The following is a 26,676-nucleotide window of genomic DNA, read 5'->3' as shown; positions in this document are numbered from 1 at the left end:
AGCACATTACGCTGTACGAAGTACGGCCAATGTTTGACGAAGAATTAATTTTACCTACGGTGAAAGGTTATTGTATTATACAAACGCACTGCAGCCGCGGTCGGTGTGGCTACAATCGTCCGTTAGAAACTGGAAATATGTTACAGGCACTCTGCGGAATTTATCAGGCCGTAACAAATTGAGCAAAGGTTTTTTTTTTTCTCGAACCTCCAGGAAAATATGACCGTGTTTTATTGGGCATAGCGAAGTGCGTTGATTAAAGCGATCACAATTTACCATAAGTAAATTTACAAGCGTAATGAATGATTCGAAATTTGAGATATATTGGACTTGGGCATATTGAAATAGGCTTCATACTAAAAGAATTTCTTCTTCTTCCGGAAATGATTTCATTCAAATCCTGATTCAAATTGGTAAAGCAGTTAAACTTTGAAAACTGAATATCCATAGACCCGTGCAAAATTCTGTATACACAATGAAAAGGTGTCGAAGCTGTTCGATTATTCATTTGCATTTACCTATTTCTCTAGAAAACAAACTATAGCAATCCCGAATGGAGAACTAATTAATTTTTCTCCTTATCGTTAGAACACATGTATCTTTTTGTACCTTTTAACCCGTGAGTGGGGTCGTTATCGACCCCATGCGTGTCTTGTTCGTAAAATCGTTCTAAAACCAATAATGGGACTGGAGGTATAGAAATCTTTTCGTGTTTTATCAAGAAATCCAGTGTCGAAGAGCAGATTTAATTTCATTAAAGTTCAGTTATAGTACTACTGAAAGTATTAACGCGATAATGACAATTTCTAGCTTAGGAGCGCAGTTAGTGGGTCAACTGGGGTCGTTTACGACCCTGTAAATGTGTTCTACGGTCAAATTAATACTTACGGCGAAGGTACGATATACCTAGAAGTCGCATATATATACTCATAACGGCATGACAGGAAATAATGAAGTATAAAGGATCACGGTTGGGTTTAGGGTAAACTGCTTAGTATTTCCCTTTAGTGTCCATGACCTGCAGAGTGGTGAGTATACATACACAGGTATGTGTAATGCATTATATACCCGTATTTCCCACAATGCAAATCATAAACATTGGGCTAGGTGCTTAACCACAATGCGCGTGTGTCTGTGCCCGAAACGTAAATTTTCTCTTCAACCGTTCGTGCTGCTTATGTTGGGTGCATATGTGTATATGCCATGTATCTATGTACACCTTCACATACGTGGCGAAGTATTAGGTATATTTAGCCCTGCACCGTTTCGAAACTATCAGCTGGCCTGCAGCCTCATAACATTCGGTAAACGATCACTACACCTATACATATATCGGACCACTTTGCGGTTAGACGAAAAAATTTCTACTCATAATTGATCTCATACATAATGTTATTCCCAACTCTCAACTTTCTGTGTCACCAATTATAATCGATAAATAATCGATTGCCTATAAAATCAGTTCTAATAAGGCGAAACCTTCCGCGAATTTAAAACAATTTTCTAACAATTACCGTAAATCTATTTCCTGGTATAAGATAACGATTTAGACTGTTATACTGTGGTGAACATATGCTATTGATTTGTAAGTGTATTAATATGTACATATAATCAAAAAATTTATATACTGCGCAATAAGTTTGGTGAGAAAACATTATCCATTCATGACTGAATGAACCACCGCCTCGAGTAGCTATTTCTGTTATTTACATTTATTATTGGAATGACTATATAGATAGAGCAACGAACCAATAATTTCCCTATTACATTCCGATTATACGACAGCGCCGCTTCTACCTGTCCAGCCTACATTTAATACAGTGACGAAGCATTCCGTGACATATCATTTATACCTAGGTATAAGCGTCGGCGACAGTCAATTATGATGAATCACGTATAAAGCAGCTGGTTGCACACAGGTTTAACGTACAGAGTACAACCATTCAATTTTAGTGGAAGTACCTGCAGCGGGGGGGGGGGGGGGGGGGGGAGAAAATACCCAAGTTTGGCTATGAATTTGAATATCTGAACTTGTCGTTACCCCCCGCGTTTCCTAATTTTCGTGCAAACGCAGGGCCTTCCGAACAAGCCCGAGGTATATGTATACTTATATCGTACATACGGTAAGGGAACGGCACCGAAGCCGCCGAATAGAAGTGGATCACGTCATTGGGTCGAATCGAGCGCTACTCGGGGCGGAACCTAGGGACTTTTGGACTCGGGGGTTGGTGGCGGTGGCGCCGAGTGGGGCACGGCTGCAGCAGTGTCGAGAGCTCAGTACGGAAACTCGGTTGCACCAAACAACTACGAGGCGCGTCCCGAGGCTCGCGGTCGGCAGTGATCGAGTCTCGCCCGGCGGCTGCTCCGCGATTATTCCCAGCATTTCCCGCCGAATCGCGGTGCCTTTTTCTTTCATTCGTGCGCGTGGTGTGTGCTGTGCGACAAACGAGACTATCAGCCTCAACTCCGCCCGCCCAGTCCGTGAAATCTGTGCACGACGTGATGACCGCAGCGTTTTCAACGCTCTGAGTGCGACGGAACCAGCCGACGACTGACATCTCAAAGCCACTTCCCGGGATCATGGCGTGAGTAGAAAATTTAACCGTTCTTATCGGAACGAAACCGCACTGCCCGTTCGATAATCAGGTTGAGAACCCCGGCGCCAATTTTATCCGCCCGTACGAATCGCCCTCCCGGCGATCGGACCGCCGCTCTTCTACGTTTTTCCGTCTCGCTTCGGGCTGTCGTCGTCGTCCCTTTATCGCCGATCCCCGTTTTCAGACCGAGATTTCGCTGTCTTTTTCCCTGCCACCGCCGTCGACGCCTCGCTTGTCATCGCTAGGCAACGTGAAAACAGAGAGCACGATCAAACGTGAAACGAACGCCGTTCAGGCTTACTTGACACGAAATTGGAAGAGAATCGAGAAGTCAGTCTCCTGTTTCCTGCTTTACTCGCGCGATTACGCCCCGAGTTCAGCGAGCCGTTTGTTCTTTCACCGGACCCAGTTTTATTCGCGATTTTATGCACTAGACAACTTATGGAAAAATGGAAATCGATCGATCGATACGCGGTCGCGGAGAAACACGGAGAAGAATGTGACATTGGAGGAATTTTTTTCGCCGCAATGACCAAACAGCCGATTCGGTGAAATTCACCAGCCAACATTTTCCCCATTGCTCCGAGTAGCTTTTTACTCTTTTCGCTCACCGCTGGTCATGATGATCCTTGTCTTGTTTCACACGTCTCGGTTCTTCTCACCTTCCCTCGACATCGACGTCGGGCTTCCTCCTTCGGGGAGGTAAAAACAGGATCATGAATAATTATTCAACTAACTCCGTTTACGCCCGAGCCACGAGAATCTCGGATTTTTATTTCTAAGCTTACAGCAAGTATGAAAGATACTCCGTTTATTACCGTCCCTCATTATTTTCACACCCTCATCTTATCTCCGAAAACTACGTGATCGATATCAGAGTAAGAAACTGGACCAAGTTCCGTCTCCCGGAATGAGAAAACCCAAATTTTAGGTATTTTTAGTAATCGTTGAACTCGTCGATCAATCGATCGCTGAAAACTCAAAATTTTCGGTGAACACTGCCTGAGACGTGTTCTTCATCTGAGAATATTAACCCAGCTGCAACTCGAGCAGCAGTTCTCTAACATCCTTTGAGCGACCAGCGAACCTCTGTCAGTGGCGGTGCTGGCCGGTGGTTCAGGACGATCGATTTTTACGACAGAGACGGTCTCTCCGAGCTAGGAGTTGTGCACGTTCTATACTCGCCACTTCGTACATATGCATGTATGGTACATATGTACGTCGAGAGGCAACATCATCCACTTCCGAGTCTGCCGGTAACTTGCGATTTCGGATAATAATTTCGTGGGGAAACACAGTTTTCATCAAGTTTGCAAAATTGGATCATAAAAGATTATACGAGAAGTAAATAACAATGATAAAAAACAAAAGGCGATCAAAAAGAGAAAGAATCCTATTCGAACTTCCGGCTCGGCGTAAAATTCTTCGAGTAGAAAGAAAAGATTTTGAATTTATTCCCTTGCGCTGAACAGAATAGAATTGCATCGACAATCTTACCAAAATTCTTCACTTATAACCCTGAAGAGTCGGAGTTGTGAAACTGTGGAAAATGTGGAGAGAATATGCTTCACTGAATTTTCATTGTCTTTCGAATTTCTTTGTCTTACTCTACACCCAGCAGCACTACGACACTGATCGGATAAACACTGTATTTCTTGTGAATAAAAGATAAATCGGCGAACATCACATTTGTAAAAGAAAAAAAAAAAAACCAACTTTGGAAAGGTTGTACGTAAAAATTTTCTCCAACTTCAATAGCTCGTGTTCAATCACAGTGATAAAGCTACCTATGCAATACTGCAGAATATGGTTTTCCAATGCCGCACGAAAGTTTTACCCTATCCCGTTCGAATGTGTGTGTACGTATATATAATCTATGTATAGGTATATTATATACGGATTCAGAAGCCTCTGCGAATCACATTTTTGCTCTCGAAAATATTCACGGATGAACGTGTGTACATCAAAAACTTGACGCTGTATTTTTACCCCGCGGTCTGAAAAGAGCCCATTGGAACAATTTTCTCCCCGCTACGTTCACGGATGATGGAAAAAAATTGACACTCAGCTGTATTAAAAAATAGAATGAAAAAAAAACCCTAGATTTTGGCTTTCCAACCCTGCAGTTACGCTATTTTCTCTCAGGTACCGCAAGAGGCGTATTTTTAGCAAAGTCGTCAGTCGACGACACGGTTATAGGATAGCTAGGCACACGACGTCGAAGAAAGTTCGGGATTTGAACCTGTTCTGATCGAGCGCCTCGTCTTCATCCTCGTCGTCGTGAATCTAAGATAAAAAAAAGCGGTTTCCTGCCCTGCCCGCAAACAACAACGGTACCAACCATAAGGTAGAGAGTTTGTTTTTGTTTTCGCCAATGCTTACGATTCGTAATCGTAATTTTTTCCCGTCACACTCGTCGTCGGGTATTTTAAAATTGTTTTCATCCCGACTGAATCCACGTGAAAATCGAATCGATGATCCGATGTCTCTCTCCTGGGCACAAGCTAGTTGGAGTTAGTAACGCTGACGTAGGTATTATCGAAATGATCTTACGACGAAAGAACGATTCTTCCTAGAAAACGTTATTACGTTACGAACTTCGTGCCTCTTCTTCCTGCTCTGTCATCGATGTCATCGTTCCAGGCCACCTTGTAGAAATCCGTATCTACTGCCACCAAGTTCTTGCTGTAAGTAGGTCGCGCATTTGAGTCGACTGTGTGTGCCTGTGTGTGTGTGTGCGTGTGCGTGTATCTGGAAAACGCGACACGACACGACGAGGACGAGCAGCATCGTCAATAGAACCGAACTGACGTGTAGGTATAACGCCATGACCAACAACGCCGTCAGGGAACAGCCCTGCTATCGCTGAAAGTGCCGATGGCCTGAACACCACTGCAGTGCATCGACAAGGGAGTCCATTTTGATGTGGTGCGAGATCTTTCTTATTGTTAGCAGCGTCGAGTAACTCATTGTACTATCTGAAGTTTGGAATTGAATGAGGAAAGAGAGAGAGAAAGGAAAAATCGAAGAGATATACCTACTCGGGACGTTCGTTTCAGGAGAACGCACCTGGAGAATTTTTTTTTTTTTTTTTCCTCTCGAACTAGATCGAAGAAAACAGGTATGCAGTCGTCAAACAAGATTGAGAAAGTTTCGACAAAATTCTTGGCGTAAACACTGCTGAGGAGGAATAAAACAATTGTGCTTCTTGAACGTTAGAAAGAAAAGAACCGTAAGGTGATTCTTGCAATATTGTAGATACGTGTATTGGAATGTGTGATGGGATCCAAATGTGGGCGTGAAAAGTCCCTAGGGCTTCTGTATTCACGAACAGCGCTATATTGCTGCCGACTTTTTTCTCGTAAGCAGATTCAAGTCAATCATTCCAAGCCTTGTCTTTAATCTAAATTTGTAATTTCCAACTCGAAATGTTGAAGGAAAACTGATGAAAAATTACTGGCCGAGGTTAAGTGATCTCTTTCGACATCGAAAAAAAAAAGCAAGAAAAATAAACACACAGACGTTACTTGATTTATGAAATTTTAATTCGTAACGTTAATGTAAAGATGCAATTTTACGGATATTGTAGCTCGCAACATCTTCACGACTCTCTGAAACTCAAGAAATCGTAATCGAGGCAAATCATGTTCATATTCTAGTCAAATTTTAACTCGTTTAATGTCATTCCGAACTTGTAAAATAGTGATTTGGTGTTCGGTGTTTGGTAACATTAACGTTACCATAACTTCAACATTGTCTCGATTTCCCCCTACGATTTTCACAAGATTGAAGTTAGTAACGTTATCATAACGAAACATTGGGAAAGAATATCACTATCTATGATTTCGAAATACGAGTGTGTTTCGTTTTATCACGGTTTACTGAATGTCAGACAATTTCAAAATCGCGGATTAACGCTTTTTCCCTAGCATGAATCGTTACAATAACGTTCCTAACTTCGATATGATCGATTTTCGATCACTGACCTATAAAAGACCGGACGAAGATGACGAGCGTGAAGTTAGCAACGTTAAAGTTTCACCCAAACGCCAAACAAAAGTAACGATCACGATATCTTCAAACTTTTTAGAGACCTCGAAGCAGTTTAGTTACAAGATATTACGTGCTTCTAATTTAATTACGGCCAACCGCGACCGTAAAACGATCCTCTTCAAAAATTTCAGTCGTTCGACGGAAAAACCGATCGGCTGCAAGGAAGAAAAAGAGATAAATAACGTAACTCGCCGATACACACACGGTGTGTGAAATTCGTTCGGTATCTGTTGGCCTCTGAGCAACAAGCAGGCAGCAGCGAAGGTGGACAGACGGAGGATCAACCGAGTAGCGGGCAGTCTAGTGGGCCACACAGCTATAGGTGGTCTGTTATATAGGAAACGGTATTTTGGTCAGCCTTGATACAGTATACACGTCGCGTGTGCTGCAGCAGTGGTCAGTCGAAGTTGAAGCAGTACTGTCTGCCTACCTACCTATCCACCTACTCCCACCTTCGGTCTCCGCTGTTAGCCAGATCTAAAACATGCACTTGTCCCAGTACCGTCGGACAATTGTGATACGCGTACCAATGTTACTAGGCACCTCTTCGTTCATCCATCCGTGAGAATCTTATTGTTAGATGGTTAATTTTAGTCCCACGGACCGTTGCGACGCGCATTGGTAACACCCCGGGGTGTATGAGGTGGTATTTGGTTATATAGGTTGAAAAGTATGTAGCGCACGGATGGATTGAAGTAAAATCGTCAATTCTTAACCTGACAATGACGAATTTGAATGTGATATTTGGTTCAATGAATTTCATCGTCGGTCGTAACAGACCATCCTGGCAATTGAGAGTAACGATTTTTCATAAAAAGCATATAGTCGAGTTTTAGTTACCAAATTCAAACTCATGCGGGACTCGGCAGGGCGTCGCTTCGTAATGTAATGAGTTTAGAGTGAAGTTCCAGGCCACATTTTCAAACTTTTGTAGCAGCAGTCAGTAAGTGGCTAACTTCACTCGCCTTTCCTCCTCCTCCTCCTCCTCCTGACGCTACTTCTAACCGTGTAACTATCTATAAACCGAAAATTTAGACGCGCCCTTTGTCCGTAATCTATGCAACGTTCAGTACTTCAACTATATTTATATTATAACATTGTTGTACACAAGAATGTCTCTACGTAATCGCGCTGCGAGGTTTCTGTGTTATTACACACTTGGGATGAATGGATCGATGGAACCATACTGAAGATAGTAACGTTAATATAGCGAAATATTGAAACTAAAATCATTGTTTCGAAAGTTTGGAGATACTTTAAATGAGTTTAATTTTCAAAATCTGAATATACTTTGCTTTTTAAAAACAGATTTCTCAATTTGAGACGATTATACATTTGCGAAATTATTATTTTTTTTTTTTCTTTGTCACGAACTTCACTCTCTTTAAGATGGATGGATAGCTCCGCTGCTGCATCGTTGGCGTCACCGTCACCTACTTTTTTTCTCGATACGATTTGGCTCCGTGACGTCACGTTGCCAGAATTTTTCTTCGTGCGCAGTTTTTTTCGACACTGTACCGTGAATCGGGTTACTAATCGTCGAAATCATGTATTACACTATTTTCTCTTTCTTTACAATCAACAATGACATTTTTATCTTGACAGACTAGCTAGTCACTGTTACAAAAGCCGTTCAGTGGTAATTATACTGTTACAGAACACCGTTTTTTTTCATGACCATTCTCACGTCCAATTATTACTCTCTCTCTCTCTCTCTTTCTCCACTCATTTTTCATTCTTCTTTCATTTGCTCGTAGCGTACTCGTGAATAGTTATTCCTACACCTAGGTATCGAGATTAATCAAAACTAACGTATTACAGAAGCGAAAAAGAAATTTGAAGAAAAAAAAAACAAAAACAGATACACGAAAATGTACTTATTCCGATATGCCCGCCACTTTTGGTTATAATACGTTGTACGTAAAATACTTTTGCCGTCTTCACACCTAGCAGCTCCGAGCCTATTACTACATACAATGTATCACGCATTTTGGCTGTTACTAATGTTATTTACAGTAGTTGTCTATGTACACCTTCGGCGGCGCGGGAGGGTAAGAAACGGAAGGTAATGTGTAAATTACCGTATCTGTTATACATATCAGTTCGTCTGTCCGTCTTAACGGTAAATTTCAACAGTCACGCATTGCCCGTATTATGTACACGGCTGTTACATACCTACATGTATATTACACATATCCTATACCTACCTACGTTTAATGTACATGATTATGTTCACATACCCACACACATATTGAGAAGAGAACTCTTCAAACGTACTTGAGCGATTTATTTATCACCTGCGCACTTTGAGCTGGACATAAATACAAAATGTATATATGTGTATATATATATATAATAGACAGAAGTTGCGAAGAAGGATATTATTGGTTTAACACTCTTGTCTCGATTTAGAATTTGAACGAAATTGAATAGAATGAAATAAAAAAATCATTTCTGGTAACAATTGCAAGATGTTTCGTTATATGATCAATTTGTATAATATTTTTACGACTTTTTATACGTGGTTAAATTTTCTTACAAGTCTTACGGTAAAATCTTTTCTTTCTTATTTTTTTTTTCAATTTGCATCCATATTTTGACACTTGCAACGTTATCCGACGAATATTTCAATGTTTCTAATATTGCCAATCGTAAAAAAAAAAAAACCTACGTGTACAACACATTTATACGTAATGTAGAATGTTTACACATAATTATATAACTAAAAAATTCCCCAGAATTTAATGAATTCCCTAGAAACTTTCTCTCCCCAAAGATGATGGTTTTTTTTTTTCTTTGTTTTTCTAACCACACCCACGCTCGTTCAAATTTCTCGGCAATATATTCATCGCGGCTATTCCTATAAACTGAGAGAATTTTTTAGTTCCGGTAACCGCTCAGTCCTTAACTATTTTCATTTTTTAACACGATCGAAAAATATAGTTCTAGGTAGAAAATGAAAATTACTACTATCCGTTACTATTCTATCTCATTACGCATCACTTTCGCTATATTTTCTTGCAACTGTTTGGAAAATTTAACGCTCGTGCAACGATAAATCGACGTTAAAGCCTCGTTTAACTAAAAAAGTAAAGTAAACCTCAGAAACTGATTTTGCGTTGCGATTACCAAAAAAGTATCGACGATAGCGCAAAATTGAAAACGAGGCGTTCCTCGTTTTTCGTAATTCCAACAATATTCAGACAGTTTTTTTAACGATACCTGTTTTACTCAATTTTTCTAGTTACTCTGACAAATGAAATCTTTTTCATTTTCATTGTAAGTAGATATACACTTTCTGCCTACCTGTACATAATATAAACTATTACACATACACCTACTTAGGTTAGGCTGTGTGTATGCGGTAAATCAAGCGTCGTTTTTCCGGCGTCGGGACGTCAGACGTCTGGTTTAAAGGTTGTGCGTCGGGTTTCGGGGCGACGGATGAAGGATGCGAGGGAACAGAATTATCATCCCGGATTTTCCTTCTATCTGCTGCGCATCCTCATCTCGTTATATATATATGTGTATATATATATATATATATATATATATGCGTTGGCTCGACTCTAACCTGCCGTTTCGATCGCGAGTTTTGACGACCTGATTTCAAATTCAACGCGACTCTCACGTGCGGCGCCCGAGTTCTAAGGGTGTATTGTACGTACATAACGGTACAGTCGTGAGGAAAAGATAAGGTATTTACTGAAAATCGACGAAATAGGGACGGAAAGAAACAGACCAAATATCAAACAATAATTGAACAACGTCAACTCAAATCTTTACGCGATATTGCAATAACTCGATTGACTTGGAGCAGAATTAATAAGGTAAGGAATATATATCGCAATTCTAAAACTTTAAATTTTTGACGAAAATTATAATACAATAGCACTAATTTCACTAATTTTATTATTCTTCACGAATCCGTCGAAATTGATTGTAGATAACGAAGAAGATAAGATAAAAAAAACAATATATTTGATAAATCATTGCAATTTCATAATTTAATTTTTTTCTTTTATTTATATTGTTATTAATCGGACGAGTTTACGAGAAGAGAAATTTTTACAGTAAACCTGTTTTCTAATATTTATATACGCAAAATTCTCGCTCCGACGGACGTAATTCAATTACTATTATGTTTTTTTATTTTTTTTTTATTTTCCTTTGTCTTTTACTTTCGCAATTTTTACTTTCCTTCTGTTTGAAGCGTGCGTGTAACGCGTGACCACAATTTAACCGATGATGTGACGCTTTATTCGCATTGTTTTCTATTCTTGTGTATCGTATCGTATCGTTATTCAATCATCTTGAACGATTATACAGATATATTTGCAAAACGATTTCAAGTTGCACCTTCGAAGTTTCTTTCAACAGGGAAAAAGTCAAGGAATTTCGAAAATAAGATTGGAATGTTGAGTCTGTCGAAGCAATAAACTCGTTCTTATATACAAAGTACTGTCTAGCTTAGAAAGAAAACACAAATTGCACTAAAAATTTTATTTTTTCGCACCGTTTCGTACATTTTATATACAAGGATATTACTTGATACCAAATCTTGTTTCGCTTTTATTTCTTAGGGAAAATCGTAGGTAGTTGTTTGTAAATTGATAGTCAGACAGCAAGTTAGTTACTAATTAATATTGAAGATATTAGTATTAATGTGTTGAAAAAGATTGTCATTAATCAGCGGTATATTTCGTGAAAGGTTACTGAAAAAAAAAAAAAAATCGTATTCTCAGGCTGGAATACCTGGAAAAGTCTCGGAAAGGAATTTCAGGTTCGAAAAAGCGTAATAATCCTGGTTTTTAATTCCTGTATTTTACGCGATTATCGCAGGTTTGAAAATGTTTTCTCATTCATCTGCAATAACAATGAGGTTTCAGAAAACTTGTGTATTTTTTTTTTTTTCATTTTATCCTTCCATTCGTTGCTATTATTCAATTCCGCGCCAACAGCGTCGCGAATGAGGTGAAAATTCGCACGCGAATAATAAATTGCACGTCGTCGTCTCGTTGGTTGGCAAAACGTTTTTCAACGGAGCGACTCCACGCGCGAAATCGGCACGCCTCTCTACGCATCTACGTTATTTTACACGCGTAACGCACGTTCGCACACACTTATATTCTGCACACCAATCGTCGTCGTCCTCGTCGTGTGGGGGCAACGTGCGCTGTTGCTGGTTTTTTTCACAGCGTATGCAGATGTACGTGCTACACGACCACGAGCCTATGGCTGTTCCATTTACCGAGCGAGAGACTCCCTGGCTTGTACATATATGCGTACCGCCGTTTTTTATACACTGAGAAAAAATTTCATTTGTCATAGCAGCTAGAAAAGTTGAGTAAAACAGGTATCGTTGAAAAAACTTGTTCGATTGTCGTTGGAATTACGAAAAACGAGGGACGCGTAAACATTTTGCGCATTTTTCGATTGTGGTAAAAAATGAAAATAGTTAAGGACTGAGCGGTAACCGGAAATAAAAATTTCTCTCGGTGTAACTGTACAAGTGACATTATTCACCCAGAGACGAGAATACGGGATCTTACTGCTTAGCATCATTTTGATCCGATTAACATTACAGGTATAAAAGTTCGATATTACGTTACGAAGTGTGTATCGTACATATGTAAGAACCACGATGTGAGGAAACAAGGCGTGTCAGAACCGAAGATCGATTTTCGCTCAGTCTGCGCGTATCCAAGATGAGGTCAAAGAATTCACGAAAATAGGTTACTCGTTTATTTCCGTACATACTGTTTGCTGAAAATGACAGTTTTTGCGGTCAGAAGTTGCGAACATAACGATATAAACACTAAAGGAGAAAGTATCAAGCCTGTATGACGTCATCGTGGATATGTTTTGTGATTAGTTCAACTAAAGCGTTTATGCGCGTTGTTTTATCTTATTTGCTTACATCGTGGTAGGAACTAAAAAATTATCGATTTATTTGAATAATGAAAAAGAACAAAATCCATCATTCACCGATTGCCAAATGAATTTTTTTTTTTAATTCGATGAAAAATTCAGCAGTGATACAATGTTTTCAAAGAGTTCCGTAAATCGGTGCAGAGAAATTTCTTTCGGCTCAAAGATCTTCGTCTCGGATGATCGAGTTTGACGCGGGATGAAAGCTGTAAGCATACCTGCAGGTTTAAGCCAGCGGTGGTTTTAGCTTTATCTGAGAAAAGCTATCCGACTTGTTCGTAACGGTTATTCGAGGCTTCCTGAACTCGCTGTTCGAGAAAATTTTCTCGATCTTGTCGAACCTGAATATTTTGATGTATAAATTATTAATGTTGTGAAAACTAGTTTAGGGAAAGTCGAGGGGAAAGTATTGTGGCAGAGTTCGGAATTTGCATAAAGTAAAAAACGTGAGTGCGGCGAGAGACGATCTCGTCATGTTTACCAAATTCGACAAGTATAATATTTCAAAAAACATCAACGATAATCACTTTGGAATATACTCGTGGTCGTTGAAATCGGATCATTCGTATTCAGGCGAGCATGATGCTCGAATGGCCGGAAGCGATCGGCCCTGGAACTTCCTGCTATTTTATCTATGGATAAACTTGACAGAGCCATGTAGAAAACCTCAAACAGGAGGTGTTGTAGTATAATCAGGTGTTTTTTAGGTTCTAATTGGATGCTGTGATGAAAATTTTCCACACCGAGAAAAATTTCATTTGTTACAGTAACTAGAAAAATTCAGTAAAATAGGAATCGTTAAAAAAAAACTGTTTGAATATTGTTGGAATTACGAAAAACTAGGTACGCTTAACCATTTTGCGCTATCGTCGATCCTTTTTTGCTAATTGCAACGCAAATTCAGTTTCTGAGGTTTACTCTACTTTTTTAGTTAAACAAGGCTTTAACGTCAATTTATCGTTGCACAAGCATGAAATTATCGCAACAGTTGCAAGAAAATCTAGTAACAGCGATCGTAATGAGAAAGAATAGCAACGGATACTAGACTTTCCGGTAACGGCTAGAAAACTGATTTTCATTTTCTACCTGGAACTATATTTTTCGATTGTGGTAAAAAATGAGACGGCTAGAAAATCACGTTGTTTTTATCTGGTTGGGATAGAAGTGATTGATTTTTTATGTAATACCTCAAAACGATGTCGAGATATAGCGAAAATTTATCATCTCTTCTTTGCCGGTTTGATCGTAAATAACTTTCCATCTTCTCTGGACCATCTCACAGAGTAGCGACAAGTCAGAAATTGTGATCGTGAAGCAATTCACGACGCTCGCTGAGATTCGATCGATGATCAGAAACCAAAGATGGTTGCATACCAAACGGTCTCATTCCAATAACCAGGAACTCAATTCCTTTCCATAAAAGAACAACCTAACCGCAGCTAATGACGGTAACGAAGCTCCTCGCGAGAATGGTGGATGAAATTTTCACCAAGCCCATTTTTCGTCAGTGCAAGAACCGCCTCCGACAGAGTACATTTTGCCGCTGGTCTCTCTGTTCGTCGTCTCACTCTTTTCAATCCTGTTTTTCCCTACTCAGCGAGGTTAAAATCGATAAAAGACACCCCGCTCACCCTGCGGCAGAGGGAATGGATGCCAAGCCTTCCAAGTGACTATACAGGCGCCCAGCTAACGCGGTCGAAGGGAAGGAAGGAAGCGAAATCGTTAAGAGTGACCTTCTCGTTCCTAAGCTTTCTTCGATTACATCTATGAGGAGGGTACCACCGACCTGTGAAAGCTGTGCAATCATCGGGCTTCCCTCATCTTGAATAATTCGGTACAAAGGAACATCCGAGAAAATCAATTAATTAAACTCTCGATTCTCGGTTCAGCTCCGAAGTTAGCCAATGGATGCACTGACGGAGTCTTCGGACTCAGGATGCACCTGCAAGAGACGAGAGATTTCGGTCTTGGTCTGCTCAATTGGGTTCAATTCTTATAGTTCAGTGGTCGACTGTAACCACGTGTTACACTACGTCGTGGAAGAATAATGGGTTGTTAACTGCTCGCGCGTATTTGTGCATGTGTCTTTAAACTTGCGAGCATGCAATGCGAATGAACGCAAGTGTAATTTAGGCTGCATCCATGCTGTCTTGAGGTTCTCCTTTAACGAGACGCCAAGTCGTCCCACGCAAACACGCGCGAAGTTACCTAAATGTAGGTTATATTAGTGGTTAAGGTACGTGTCACGCGTCAGAATTTCGTCGGTAAGATATCGCAACCCCATGGTTCGAGGATATTGTTTGTATGCTGCAACAATCGTGGCCGTGTATTGCTTGGAAAATTCACTAACACACCTAGATTCAGAGGAACAAATGTATAGAACACAGAATTTCGTTGGAACGGTACTTTTGGACAAGGTCCAGGAAAATTGTATCATAGTGTAGATTGAAAAATGACAGATATAAGTGGATATTCTTCATCTCGTTAACTTGCTGACTGGTGTATAACCGCATAATTTGATGATGAATGAAACCCAGGAGTGTAAAATACTGAGGACACGCAACTGAGAATGAGAAAGAGAATAATGAGAGGAAGAATGAGCTGCAGAAGAAAGTAGAGGGGGGCATAATGATGAAAGCGGTAAAGTATAGATATACCTCGGGGTAGGCGGAAGTTGGTAACCTAGGTCTGGTTTTAGGTGCGAAATAAAAATACAATCGTCTTTCAAGTGAGTCACCGGATCAACGGGGCCTTCTCCTCGTCCTCTTACTCTCTTTTTATGGGCTTCAGAAGAGACTGTTCCAAAGACTGATGTGGGTGGCTGAAACTATAAAAGATGCTTAGTATAATGTACCTACTCGAATAGAACATAGGACTCGGAGATACGGGCAAAGAGTTATAAGAGGATTCCATTTGGGTTAGGAATGACTTCCAAAATGTGAGTTGAAAACCTGTCGGAGTTTTCATACGACTATGGATGAAAATTGTGTAAAATATATGAAATATATACGATAACGAAAAGCTTGTGGCGAAACTGCTCTGATACAGCAGAGCCAGAAAAGGGTCGCGAAGGTCGGTTCGGTCCGATAACGCTTTACGCTCGGAGGCAATGGCTACCGCTCTTGTGTTACTGCTGCTCGTGACGTTGATCATCGTCTCTTTCGCTCGATTGACTTATTCGTTGCTTTGCCGAATCGGATGGATTGCCTATTATATACACGGGCGAATTAGATACCCGAGTAGAAGGGGCGCCGACGCTGACGAAGGGCTGCTTGGACACACCCTCTGAATAGTAGAGTACATTCGCTGCTGCGGAAGACACTCGCAATTTATTGTGTAAATTCAAAATTATCCTTAATACGTCATCCGAAAGACGGTCGTGGTTTTCTTTTTTTTTTTTTTTCTTTTCTTGTTACTCCTCTTTAAGGACTTGAGTCAAGTCAGAAAAGTGATGGAACACAAATGATTAAAAAGTTTCGCTAAACCGAATCTAGTTACATGTGAGTAAAAAAGTACACGTACCTTGAGATTTGATCGACGGCAAACGTTGTCGAGATCTCAATTTTCCATTCGTACTGAATTCTAGTGATCAGTTTTTGAGGGGTGAATGAATATTGCCAAGTTGGTTTTAGGCTCAATGTTAGGCGAGTTTATATTCGTTTTTATAACAACTCAGTTTGGTGACTGAGGACCGTGGTTCAGAAAAAAAAACTCCAAGAGCCCTGAATTCGAATTGTCAACGCCTGGATGTGCACTAACAACATTAGTAGAGAAATCAGATTATACTATCATTTCATAAAACAAATGTAGCAGCATAGTGTGATATCATTAACGTTGAATAATAACATGTTTATAGTTGAGATTCAGTGTTACGTAATGTTTTTATGCAAACCTTTGGCATCTCACGTTTTTCTTTTTCGAAAAATTGTCGACCGGACAGTAAGTCCTGAAATTTGGAAACTTTTTGTTCAAGCTCGATTACAATGTCGTTCGGTTTAACGAAATTGGAGGAGCCATATACATAGATATAAATAACTCTGGCTGTTCACCCAATCACTGCATAATATGTTACTCTTGCGAAATTCAAATTATACAACAGCAATCGTTTTATAGTATAATGTACAGGTATGAGTGTGTTGTGTTTTATTACGGCTAACTGAACTTCAGACAATCCAAAAATGGCGAAATAACGATTTTCCCTCGGCACGAATCGCTTCTAACTTCAACATGTCGGGTTGCCTACCACCGAGGGGAACGAACATCGGTCAAACAGAACTACCTACGGAGTCGTAATCACTTCGACCAAGTCAATTCATAGATATAATCACTTTAACGCATCACTTTAAAGAAACAACTGCTTGGCCAAATCCACACAACATTAGCAGACCCAGCTGACTCGTGCGAACTTTAAAAGCGCTGTCTATCGATAACTCGGTAGATCTGTATTACCGATATTTGTCCCCCTCAGTGGTAGGCAATCCAATATACCTCGGCGTTTATTCGGAAACACTCTGTAAATACGCTGTAAAAAATATTTCTATCCGGACTTTTATAGACTATAAAATTTTGTGTGTCAGTTTAAGAATATCTTGCGGTAAATTACCAAATAGATAAAAAGGAAAAAAAAAAAAAAAAATCGTTCTTACGGTGCATGGTGTAACACCGACAACTAGTGTTTGCTGAGCTGTTTCTTCCCCATTTATACATCTGCGTTTCTTCTTTATTTCTCTCGCAGTGACACCCAAAGAAGCCCATGTTCTCCAGTGCGGTGGCTCTGAGGGGGGGCGCCGAGGGCGTCAACCATCCTTCGGCCCGGGGAGACCCGGGAGCATGAGGGAACGCACACCCTCCGCCGACGATTCCCCGCCGAGGGCGCCGCCGATACCGTCGACGCCACCGACGCCACCGAACCCGCCCGTCATCTCCCCAGGTGAGCAATGCCACGACTCGATATTGCACGTTGTCCATTGGTTCTGGAAGTCATTGAGGCCTTGGAAACATCCTTGAATTTTGATTCTCTTTAAATAGTCCTCGGAAATGATATGGTTCTTAAGGTTTTCTGGGAATTATATATTTATTTTTGATCACACGGTAATTGTTTGTAAAAAATGGATTCCTGCGTCGAGTCGCGTTTTTTTTTTCGTTCTTTTCCTACCAACAGATTGTCGCAGAAATAACGTATACATCGTACGTCGCGTTGATCGTGTACAGTGTCCTGTGCATTCGTGTATTTTTGATTTTTCCTGAATGTCTTTGAATAACCGGAAAATGTTTTTGAATTTGTTGAGGATTTTTTACTAAATTTTTTCACATTTTACTCGATGATCGTCTACGTTTTACGAAAATGGCAAATTTTCAAGTTCACATTTTACCATCAGGGTAATCGGTAATTCGGTAAACTGGAATATCTACCGCATTTAGAAACTCGGATTATGGGAATTCAACTTATTCGGTTATTTTGATGCCGCGAGGTAGTGATTTTTAGTTATTAGATTTCATCACTTAGACGTCGTTAACTTCTGCTGTTTATTTGACTGATAAAGTCCTGATCAAGAAGGCGGAAATATATGTAATAAAAATATTGTAATTGTCAACAAAAGCTTAGAAAAATTAGAAAAAAGTATAAATTTCAATTTGCTTTAGAATTGTTTAAAATCTCTGATAGATTCGTTCGATTTCATTCCATACGACGGCTCGCTTCGTTCAGAATTCTATTTTCTACAAATTTATGACTGAAAGACTTTCTCATTCGTTATTGCGTACGATCAACTAATTTTAATATCGAACGACTGTAAGGAGAGAAAATTTGTCTCAGTTAAGCAAAATAAGCCGTCGTATAAGATTATTAACAATCAGACCAATCTGCTAGATTTTTAACAATTTTGAAGCGATTTTAAGTAAAATATCAGTATTCAAGATTTTATTTACAATTCTAGGATTTTCTTATTTTTGTATCCTTAAGCAGATCTTTAACCCTAGAACGGTAACAAAGGGGTGAAAAAACACCCCACGCGAGTTTAAGTTTCCGACCGTAAGAGAACAACTTACGTTATCGACTCGAGACACATAATTTTTTCACCATTATTTTGGAATTCACGCAAAAAGTTTTTTGGCCCACGTGATTCTTTATTAAAAAACGAAGAAAATGAGTCCCTATAGGAATCTTAACGAGATGACGTACCCGAGAGATGGAATTTACAAGATTCGGGCGTTTTAAATAAAAAACAAAAAAAATTCCACCCTTCTAGGGTTAAAGTTGATGTTCAAGATGTTAACGTAAGGAAGCAAAAAAAAAAAAAATGTTACTATTTCACTGCTTTTACAATTTGTAATAGTATTGAATTAACTGAGTTTTCAAAACACGCGTGCATGTTTTATTTTATTGCGTTTTACTTGATATTCGAGAATTTCAATATTCGAAAAAAATTGCGAACCAATAATAAATATAATAAAACTCATTTATACAGTCCGTGAAAACTTTCAATATCTACACAATTATATTTACTTTGAAACGTTTTGCCATTTCCTGCACTGACTACGTTGCCGCTCAATTAACCCCTTTGCAACAGCACGATTCGAAGAACCTTATTAATGTACGTATATCAAACGTGTTGGTTTATACATATATATTGAGAGAGAGCGAGAGATAGACTATTAAGCTCTTTGCCTGCGGTCACGTTTTCCCTTTGCTCATACACAGGATGGCGACGGACCGGGAAAACCGGGAATAGTCAGGGAATTATGACGGACCATAGGGAAAAGTGTACTTTTTCTTTTAAATCGTTTTCAAACTTCAGCTAAGCTTCGTAAATTCAGTTCAGCTAACTTTCGAAAATGGTATTGTTAAATTTCTAATTATTTGTGCGAAACGAAGCAATACTAGGTATTTTTCTCGATCCAAACGTATTATATTCAAGGTGAAAAACTTCTGGAGCTTTTTGTCATAAAAGCCGTCCAACATTACCTAAGTCTCGTGGGAAAACGTTAGGGAATTATGAATTTTTTTTTAAGGGAAAAGTCGGGGAATTTTATTTGAACAAAATTATCGCCACTTTCATATACACAAGTACAATCTGTTGAAACTTGAAAATCAATCGCGCATGCGCGAGTTTTATCGGCTGGCCATCCCGAGTTTCAGCTGTCAAACTCTTTCTGCCGGCGATGCGGTTGATACGAATTTTCGAGGTTAGAATCTCGAATAATCGAGGCAGCGACTCGGAAAGGTTTCGGAAGCATTTGTTGTCGGGTCGGAAAGTCGATTCTTCAAAGAACGCTCGGAATTCAACGCCTACGCTCTTTGAAAATTCAAACGTAGACATTTTGCGTAGGTTGGCACGCCTGCGTCGCGGACAAAAATATCGCTGCGTGAAGATTTCGCCGACCAATGAGATTTAATTACTTGGCGCATGCGCAGTTGATTTTAAACTTTCAAGAGATTGTCTCGGTATATAGACTCCCATGTATTGGCGAATCATCGACATCCACGACTATCAGACCACCACGGCAACACCATCAGGGGTTCTCGACGCTGGGCTTAATAAGGGTAGAGCCAAAGGTCTCTAAGGGCTTCTTAACCCTATCCGGGTTCTTGTTCCATCTATCTACGTACTTGAATTATACGCATAGAAAGAAGCAGTGGCCTCGTTTCGTCTTCTTCCTCTTCTTCTTCTTATTTTTTAATCTTTTTCTTTCTTCGTTACTTCCTTTCTTCTTTCGCTCGCCGAGGCAGAGAAGTTCGATATGAACGTCAGACTTTCGACACTGGTGCAGGACGACAGCTTAGTCAGACTTCCACAGGAATTTTTGTTTTTTTTTTTTTTTTTTTTCACTTAGGAAGAACCAATTATATTATGTATACCTCCTCGGTTGTTTGCTCGTCGTTCTTCCGCCTCCTTTATATCACCTTCACGCAATTAACCGACGTTTACTGAATTTTATGAATTATTATTCATGCAAAAGGAGGGACTTCAGGAATGCAGAATCTGTTGGTGACGTAACGGGATCGTTTTACGATTGAAAATTGCGTAACCCTCCCTGCATTGCAGGATTAGCTTGCGCCGTGAGGACGGCACAGCAAGGCATTCAAACTTTGGTTACGCAACCCTCGTTCCTAATTCCCTCCAGTTTCGTAATAATACGGTATATACGTATATTCGACGATAATTGCAAAAATTCTACCGCACATACGATATTTCACTTCTTCCTCACGCTTGAACGAATTTTAAGATCGAACTTTTCAATATCACTTATTTAATATCAATACCATAAAAACGGTCTATCAATATCTAATACATCAAATACGTTTTCTCATGGTATGAATATATAAAGTCATGTTTTACTTCCATTTATGGAGAAATATCTGAAAACACTATCGTTCGGTTTCTTATACAGATTGTTTTTGCAAAAAAATCCTGGAGAATTTAATTGCAGCAGTAAAATTTTTTGGGCCCATTCCGTTTTCACCTAGTTTTACAAATTTCTTCTTTCTCATTTTCTCTCTCTCTCCCTCTCTCTGTCTCTCTTTCTCTTTTTTTGTTTATCGGCGTACTCTTTTATTTTATCACTCGATCGCTCGCTACATCCTCGACGAAATTCTCCCCCTCCCATATGTCCCCATTGCCAGTACGGATACCATCCCGTTACAAGCCTGCAATGCCTGCTTGACGGTCCCTCGCAGTCAATTAGTCATCTCCTCATCCTGCGGGCAGCTGCAGCAACGTTCATCTCCATTCCGTTATCGAACCGAGAGCCTGCGGGCGAGAGAGAGATATCCGTAGTAAGACGTCAAAAATTTCACGCTTTTAGTTTCGCGATCATGATTGATACGCCCAGGAAAAATTTAAAGAAACGAAAATCAAAAGGTTAGGGTTGAAAGAAAAGAAAAAAAACAACCGTCGCCGATGCAAACTTTTAATTATTCAATTTAACATTGTATTACACACGTTCTTAAAATAAATATCTCACACCAACGTAAAGTTCGCAAATTTTTTATTTGTTCAGAAATGTCAAGGTATTGCTTAAATTAGCAATTTAAATTCTTGGCTTTTTTTTTACCTCCTTCGAACGATCGTTGCAGGATTCTATTTCAGGATAACATATCATGGTAATTCTTTTTCAGGGATATATGAACTTTGATTGTGCAATTTTATAGTACAAGTTTTAGAAATTTTTTTTTTTTCCTCAGGATCAAAAATCGCGGATATTCAATTCCGTTCTTTTCATACATTCATTGATGAATTTATTCATCTTTGTTCTTATACTCGGACATTAATATTACTGTATTTGTTTATTTATAACAAATATGTGTGTGATACCATTATCTTCTCCAGAAGTATAAGCTAATAAATTACTCGCTTCATCGTTCTTCCGTTTACTAAATGCAAAGTTTCTCATAAAAATTTTTAAACGTTCGTCCGCCGACATGAACAAGTCAGTCAGTCGGTCAGTCTGTTACTTGGTTAAAAATTATGTCGTTTTCAGTAAATAACAATGTTCCCGTCAGGTTATGTAACGAAGCGAGGACACGCTCGTAACGTGTAACGTAACAATCGTAGGTGTCTTCTCAGCTTGTAGCGAGGCAATTATCGATGCTGCGCATTGCTTTTTCACTCGCGGTTGTTAAACGTCTCTGCAGTTGTGGCACCTAACCAACCAACCGACCGACCAACCGCTGGTACTAGTACCTGTACGATATGCACCTGACTACCTGCCTTACTGCTGCCTGCCACTTCGTCTTACCGCTATCACCTTGTCACACGCAGCGCGGGCGAAATCGTGTCAAGGTGAACGCCTCGAAACACTTGATAAACTTGCAGCAACGATCAAGAATCGCGCCACTCGATATACGGATCCGTTTCTTCTCCGATGCCGAATCTGCATCGAAGCCGAAGCTACACGGAAACAAAATTTTTAGATTTCATTCCAAAAAAAGTCGTGTCCAAAGGTTAATCACGACAGATGTAAAATCTACGTTACATATTTTTCCGTCACAGCAAATATGACGTTCAGTTGTATCCTAATCATTCTATCTCAAAGTCAAGGTATTTCACATAATTTTGATTTTCAGACTTCGTTACCTTCGGAACGTTTGGCTGCTAGCTTCAGCCTCGTCCTGATCATCAATAACGTCATTTTGGTCGGTAGGAAAAATCCACTTACTGGTTTAAAAATAGTTTCGAACAGCGAATGGCAAGTTTTAACTTGGACTGCAGATTGCCAGGATAAAGAGATGAAAAGGAGAAGAGAGAGGCTGGAAAGTTGACCATTTCCATTTACACCTGACGTTAGTTTCAGCTTGGAATAGTTGTTTGTTCTCCTTCTCAATACACGTTGGTTACTAATCGCAAGTTAGATCTGCAATGTAACCATTAGTTGATGGTTCGATTCAACCAGCTGTTGGCACTCTGATCCGCGCTGTTACATATCCAGAAATCATCTTCGAATGAATATTGTTAAATCAATACACCGCAGTGTGATGATGAAGAACCTGCAGTTGTTGAATGGAATAGACCGACGATCATTAGTTCATTTTTCCACGAATATGAACGTTATAACGTAGTAACGTAGTAACGTTAACGTAACGAAACATCGGGGAAAAAATCGTTACCTTTCGTGGAACTGGCTTTAGAAATATGAGTATGTTTCGTTTGTCATGGTTTATCAAATTTCGGGCGATTCTAAAGGCGCGAAGTAACGATTTCTCCTAAACATGCATCGTGAAAGTAACGTTGCCAACTTAATCCTCATCATTTTTCAACCGACCTCGGTCTTCTTTACTTATTACGTGTATATCCAAGTCCTGGACACACATCTCCCTTTCATACGCGGTACAATAGCAACGAAACAGGAATATCACATTCACCTTATGGAATGTCTGCAGGAAATGGTGCTTCAAAGGGGCAACTTTCGACGATGAAAAAGTAAGCGAATGCTTTTCTTTCCAGTATGCGTTACGTAACGCACGTATTCAACTTTCAAGTGACTTGAAATTTCGAGGATACATCCTTTTCAAGACCACGAGCGTAATCCTCGATCATCAAGGATACCAATGGACCGTTGGGGGTGGTTCGTAGTTGGAAAAGCGCTCGATCAATCAATGGCGATAAGTGTAAATCAGAATATCGATGACTCTTGGGTTGTCGGTTGAAATGAATCCCCCCCCCCCCAAACTGATGTCTGCATTACCAGCACGGCTCGTGGATTAAAGTAGCTGAGACATTGCACACGCGGAATAACAGCGCAAGCCTTTCTCCAAAGATACGAAACCACGCTTGGTATTATAGGTATAAAATATTCAAAGGTTCTCCACGCCGAGTAGCACAAATTTTATTATATATATATATATATATATATAAAAAAAAAAAAAAACTTCCCATAATTTGGGCACTTGGGATCGTATCATTAAACGCTAATATATCCTTCTATCTGTTCAAAGTATTAATACACGATTCTGAATGCAGAGGATAAATTATTTTTATCATGATAATTTGATAACCGCAGGACGATGAAATCACGAGACTCAAAATGCGTGCGTGATGAATAAATTAATTACACCGTAGTTAATCACAAATCAGGGATTCTCAGAAGCATCAATAACTTGACGACTAATATCACTCCGATCGGTTGAACCGTCTTGGATAATAATTCAACGAAAGCTACGTGCCGGATCCTCCTCTAAGTAAACTCTGCAGTAATAATGAATTCGAAATGACGTTTAATAATAAACGAATAATAAACGGTGCATCGCAATGTTTCTTGTATTTTGCTTTTTTTTTTTTTTTTTTTTTATTCTTCTCTTTCTTTCAACGCTCAGTTGCTGTCTCGATGATTTTATCACACCGTGCGATGCGTCGCAGTGTTACATTTGCACCGAATTTGCACGATCGGCAGGTTCGTTGTACTACTTTTTTATTTTTATTTTGTCGTCTGCTGAGTTCGGACGCGATCACCACCGTTGCCACGTTTACGACGCTTCCAATGCGTGTCGCATAAAATATCGTCGTCCGAGTCAACGGTCTTCGCCTTCTTTTTTTTCACGTGGTGTATTTTTTTTTTTTTTTTTCTTATTTTTCCACTCTTCCTCATCGAACACGACCAGTATATTCATTTCGTTCATCAGTCCAATAAAAGTAACAAAAAAGCAAGTAATGTGTTAAAAAAAAAAAAAAAAAAAAAAAAAAAAAAAAAAAAAAAAAAAAAAAAAAAAAAAAAAAAAAAAAAAAAAAAAGAAAGAGGAAATACGTTACAAATTATATAAAACACGAGATTAAAATCGGATCTTCATTCATCTTCATCTTCAACATCATTTACATTACTATTCACTGAGAAAAACTCCATTTGTTACGGTAACTAGAATAATTCGTTAAAACAGGTATCGTTAAAAAAAAACTGTTGGAATTACGAAAAACGAGGCACGCCTAACCATTTTGCGCTATCGTCGATCCTTTTTTTGGTTATTGCAACGCAAAATCAGTTTGTGAGATTTACTCTACTTTTTTAGTCAAACAAGGCTTTAACGTCAATTTATTCTTGCACAAGCATTAAATTTTCGCAACAGTTGCAAGAAAATCTAGCAACAATGATCGTAACGAGAAAGAATAGCAACGGATAGTAGACTTTCCGGTAACGGCTAGAAAACTTCATTTCATTTTCTACCTAGAACTATATTTTTCGATTGTGGTAAAAAAAAAAAAAAGAAAATAGTTAAGGACCGAGCGGTAAACGGAAATAAAAATTTCTCCAAGTTTACAATGACCGGGTTTTTAGAATCGACTTTGTCATTGCTTGTTTATGTATTTTATTTTATTTATTTTATTTTTTGTTTCAATTTTCTGCCACTTCTCTTCCACGTCACTCTGCCGCCCCCGCCTTTTTAATGAAATAGAGAGAGCGAGAGAGATGTAGAGAAATTGATGCGGCGTCGCGTCGCGACGCCCAAGTTGTGCATGAGAGGCGACAGGCGAGGTCAGGCAGGCGCCGCGAGTTAGCAGACGAAAAGCAAAGATGGCGGCAATGGCGGATGTGGATTCGTGACGTCGTCGAATCGTGGCAATCGTCAGGCGGGCGAGCCGTCGCGGCCCTTGGCAAAAAAAAAAAAAAAAGAAAAAAAAAGATATAAAATGAAAAGGAGAGGAAGAAAAGTGCAAAATTACCATCCCCCGTTGAAAAAAGGAGTGGTGGTATCGAAAGGCTTGCGGCACTTATTATTGTACTGTCCATTTTCTTTGCAAATTTAATTTTACCGAATGTTTTATACGTTTTTGTACATTTTTTTCCTATTCGATTTTTTTTTTTTTTTTATTTTTTTTCATTTCTGGAACACGCGTAATCGGTATATTATAAGGTTGAACGGAAAGATTGGAAAAATTCCGATTTACAGTCATTTTTTCCTTTCGTTGTATGCAATGTTTGCGAGCACATGGATTTATTTTATCTGAAAATTATCGCGATGATGGTATGAAAATTTTAGAAATTTCAAACGGTATGCCGGAATGAAGTATTTGAAAATCTGATCCCAAATATCCGGAGTATTGTTCTTTTAATTTAAAGGTCATTAAATATTATGTAACGGCATGGCACCTTAAATTTCGAACTTATTTTTGTCATGCATGGGTTCAGAGTTGTTTAAATTATTTAAAGCGAAGTGAAACAATGTATTTTTTCCGTTTTTTTTTTTTTATATATATTGTTCTTCTAATTTATTTCTCACACCCTCGTCTCGCAAAGAATTACTTTACATAGAAATTAATAAATAATAATCCTGTTTTGCAATGTTTCGAACCATCGTCCACCATAACCACGACTCGAGATGTAATATTTGACGTTATAAATTGGATAGATTGATGCAATTACAAAATGTTGCTAATTAAGGGCGGGTGTTGAATTTAACACCGCTTTCGAATTGAAAAGTGGCTCAACCCTGTTAGGTGTTTAATTAAACCTTGTTCGGTGTTAATTGACCCATTTCCCCCCACGCAGTATTATTCTTTGTCAATTCACACCGCTGTAGGATTCGATCGATGTTAAATTCGCGAATAACGCGTTTTTCAATTTACTTACAATGCGGCTGTAGTAGAGTTATTTTTATTATTATTAT

The 26,676-nt window shown here is 39.2% G+C and overlaps 1 protein-coding gene across 2 annotated transcripts in view; it reads left to right on the top strand.

The window, feature by feature from the left end:
- Positions 1 to 2,289: 2,289 nt before the first annotated feature.
- LOC107221539 overlaps positions 2,290 to 26,676 on the top strand; it is a 56,300-nt gene continuing 31,913 nt past the window's right edge. For both annotated transcript variants that reach the window (XM_015660557.2, XM_046736398.1), the window contains exons 1-2: positions 2,290 to 2,585; positions 17,317 to 17,511. In XM_015660557.2, coding sequence (XP_015516043.2) covers positions 17,412 to 17,511 — 100 coding nt within the window. In that variant the 5' untranslated portion in view covers positions 2,290 to 2,585; positions 17,317 to 17,411. The remainder of the gene's footprint in view (positions 2,586 to 17,316; positions 17,512 to 26,676) is intronic.

Source organism: Neodiprion lecontei, chromosome 4 (assembly GCF_021901455.1).
Source record: "Neodiprion lecontei isolate iyNeoLeco1 chromosome 4, iyNeoLeco1.1, whole genome shotgun sequence".
Classification (NCBI taxonomy): domain Eukaryota; kingdom Metazoa; phylum Arthropoda; class Insecta; order Hymenoptera; family Diprionidae; genus Neodiprion; species Neodiprion lecontei.
Note: the sequence above shows the minus strand (reverse complement) of the source record. Positions and strands in the feature narration are given on the sequence as shown.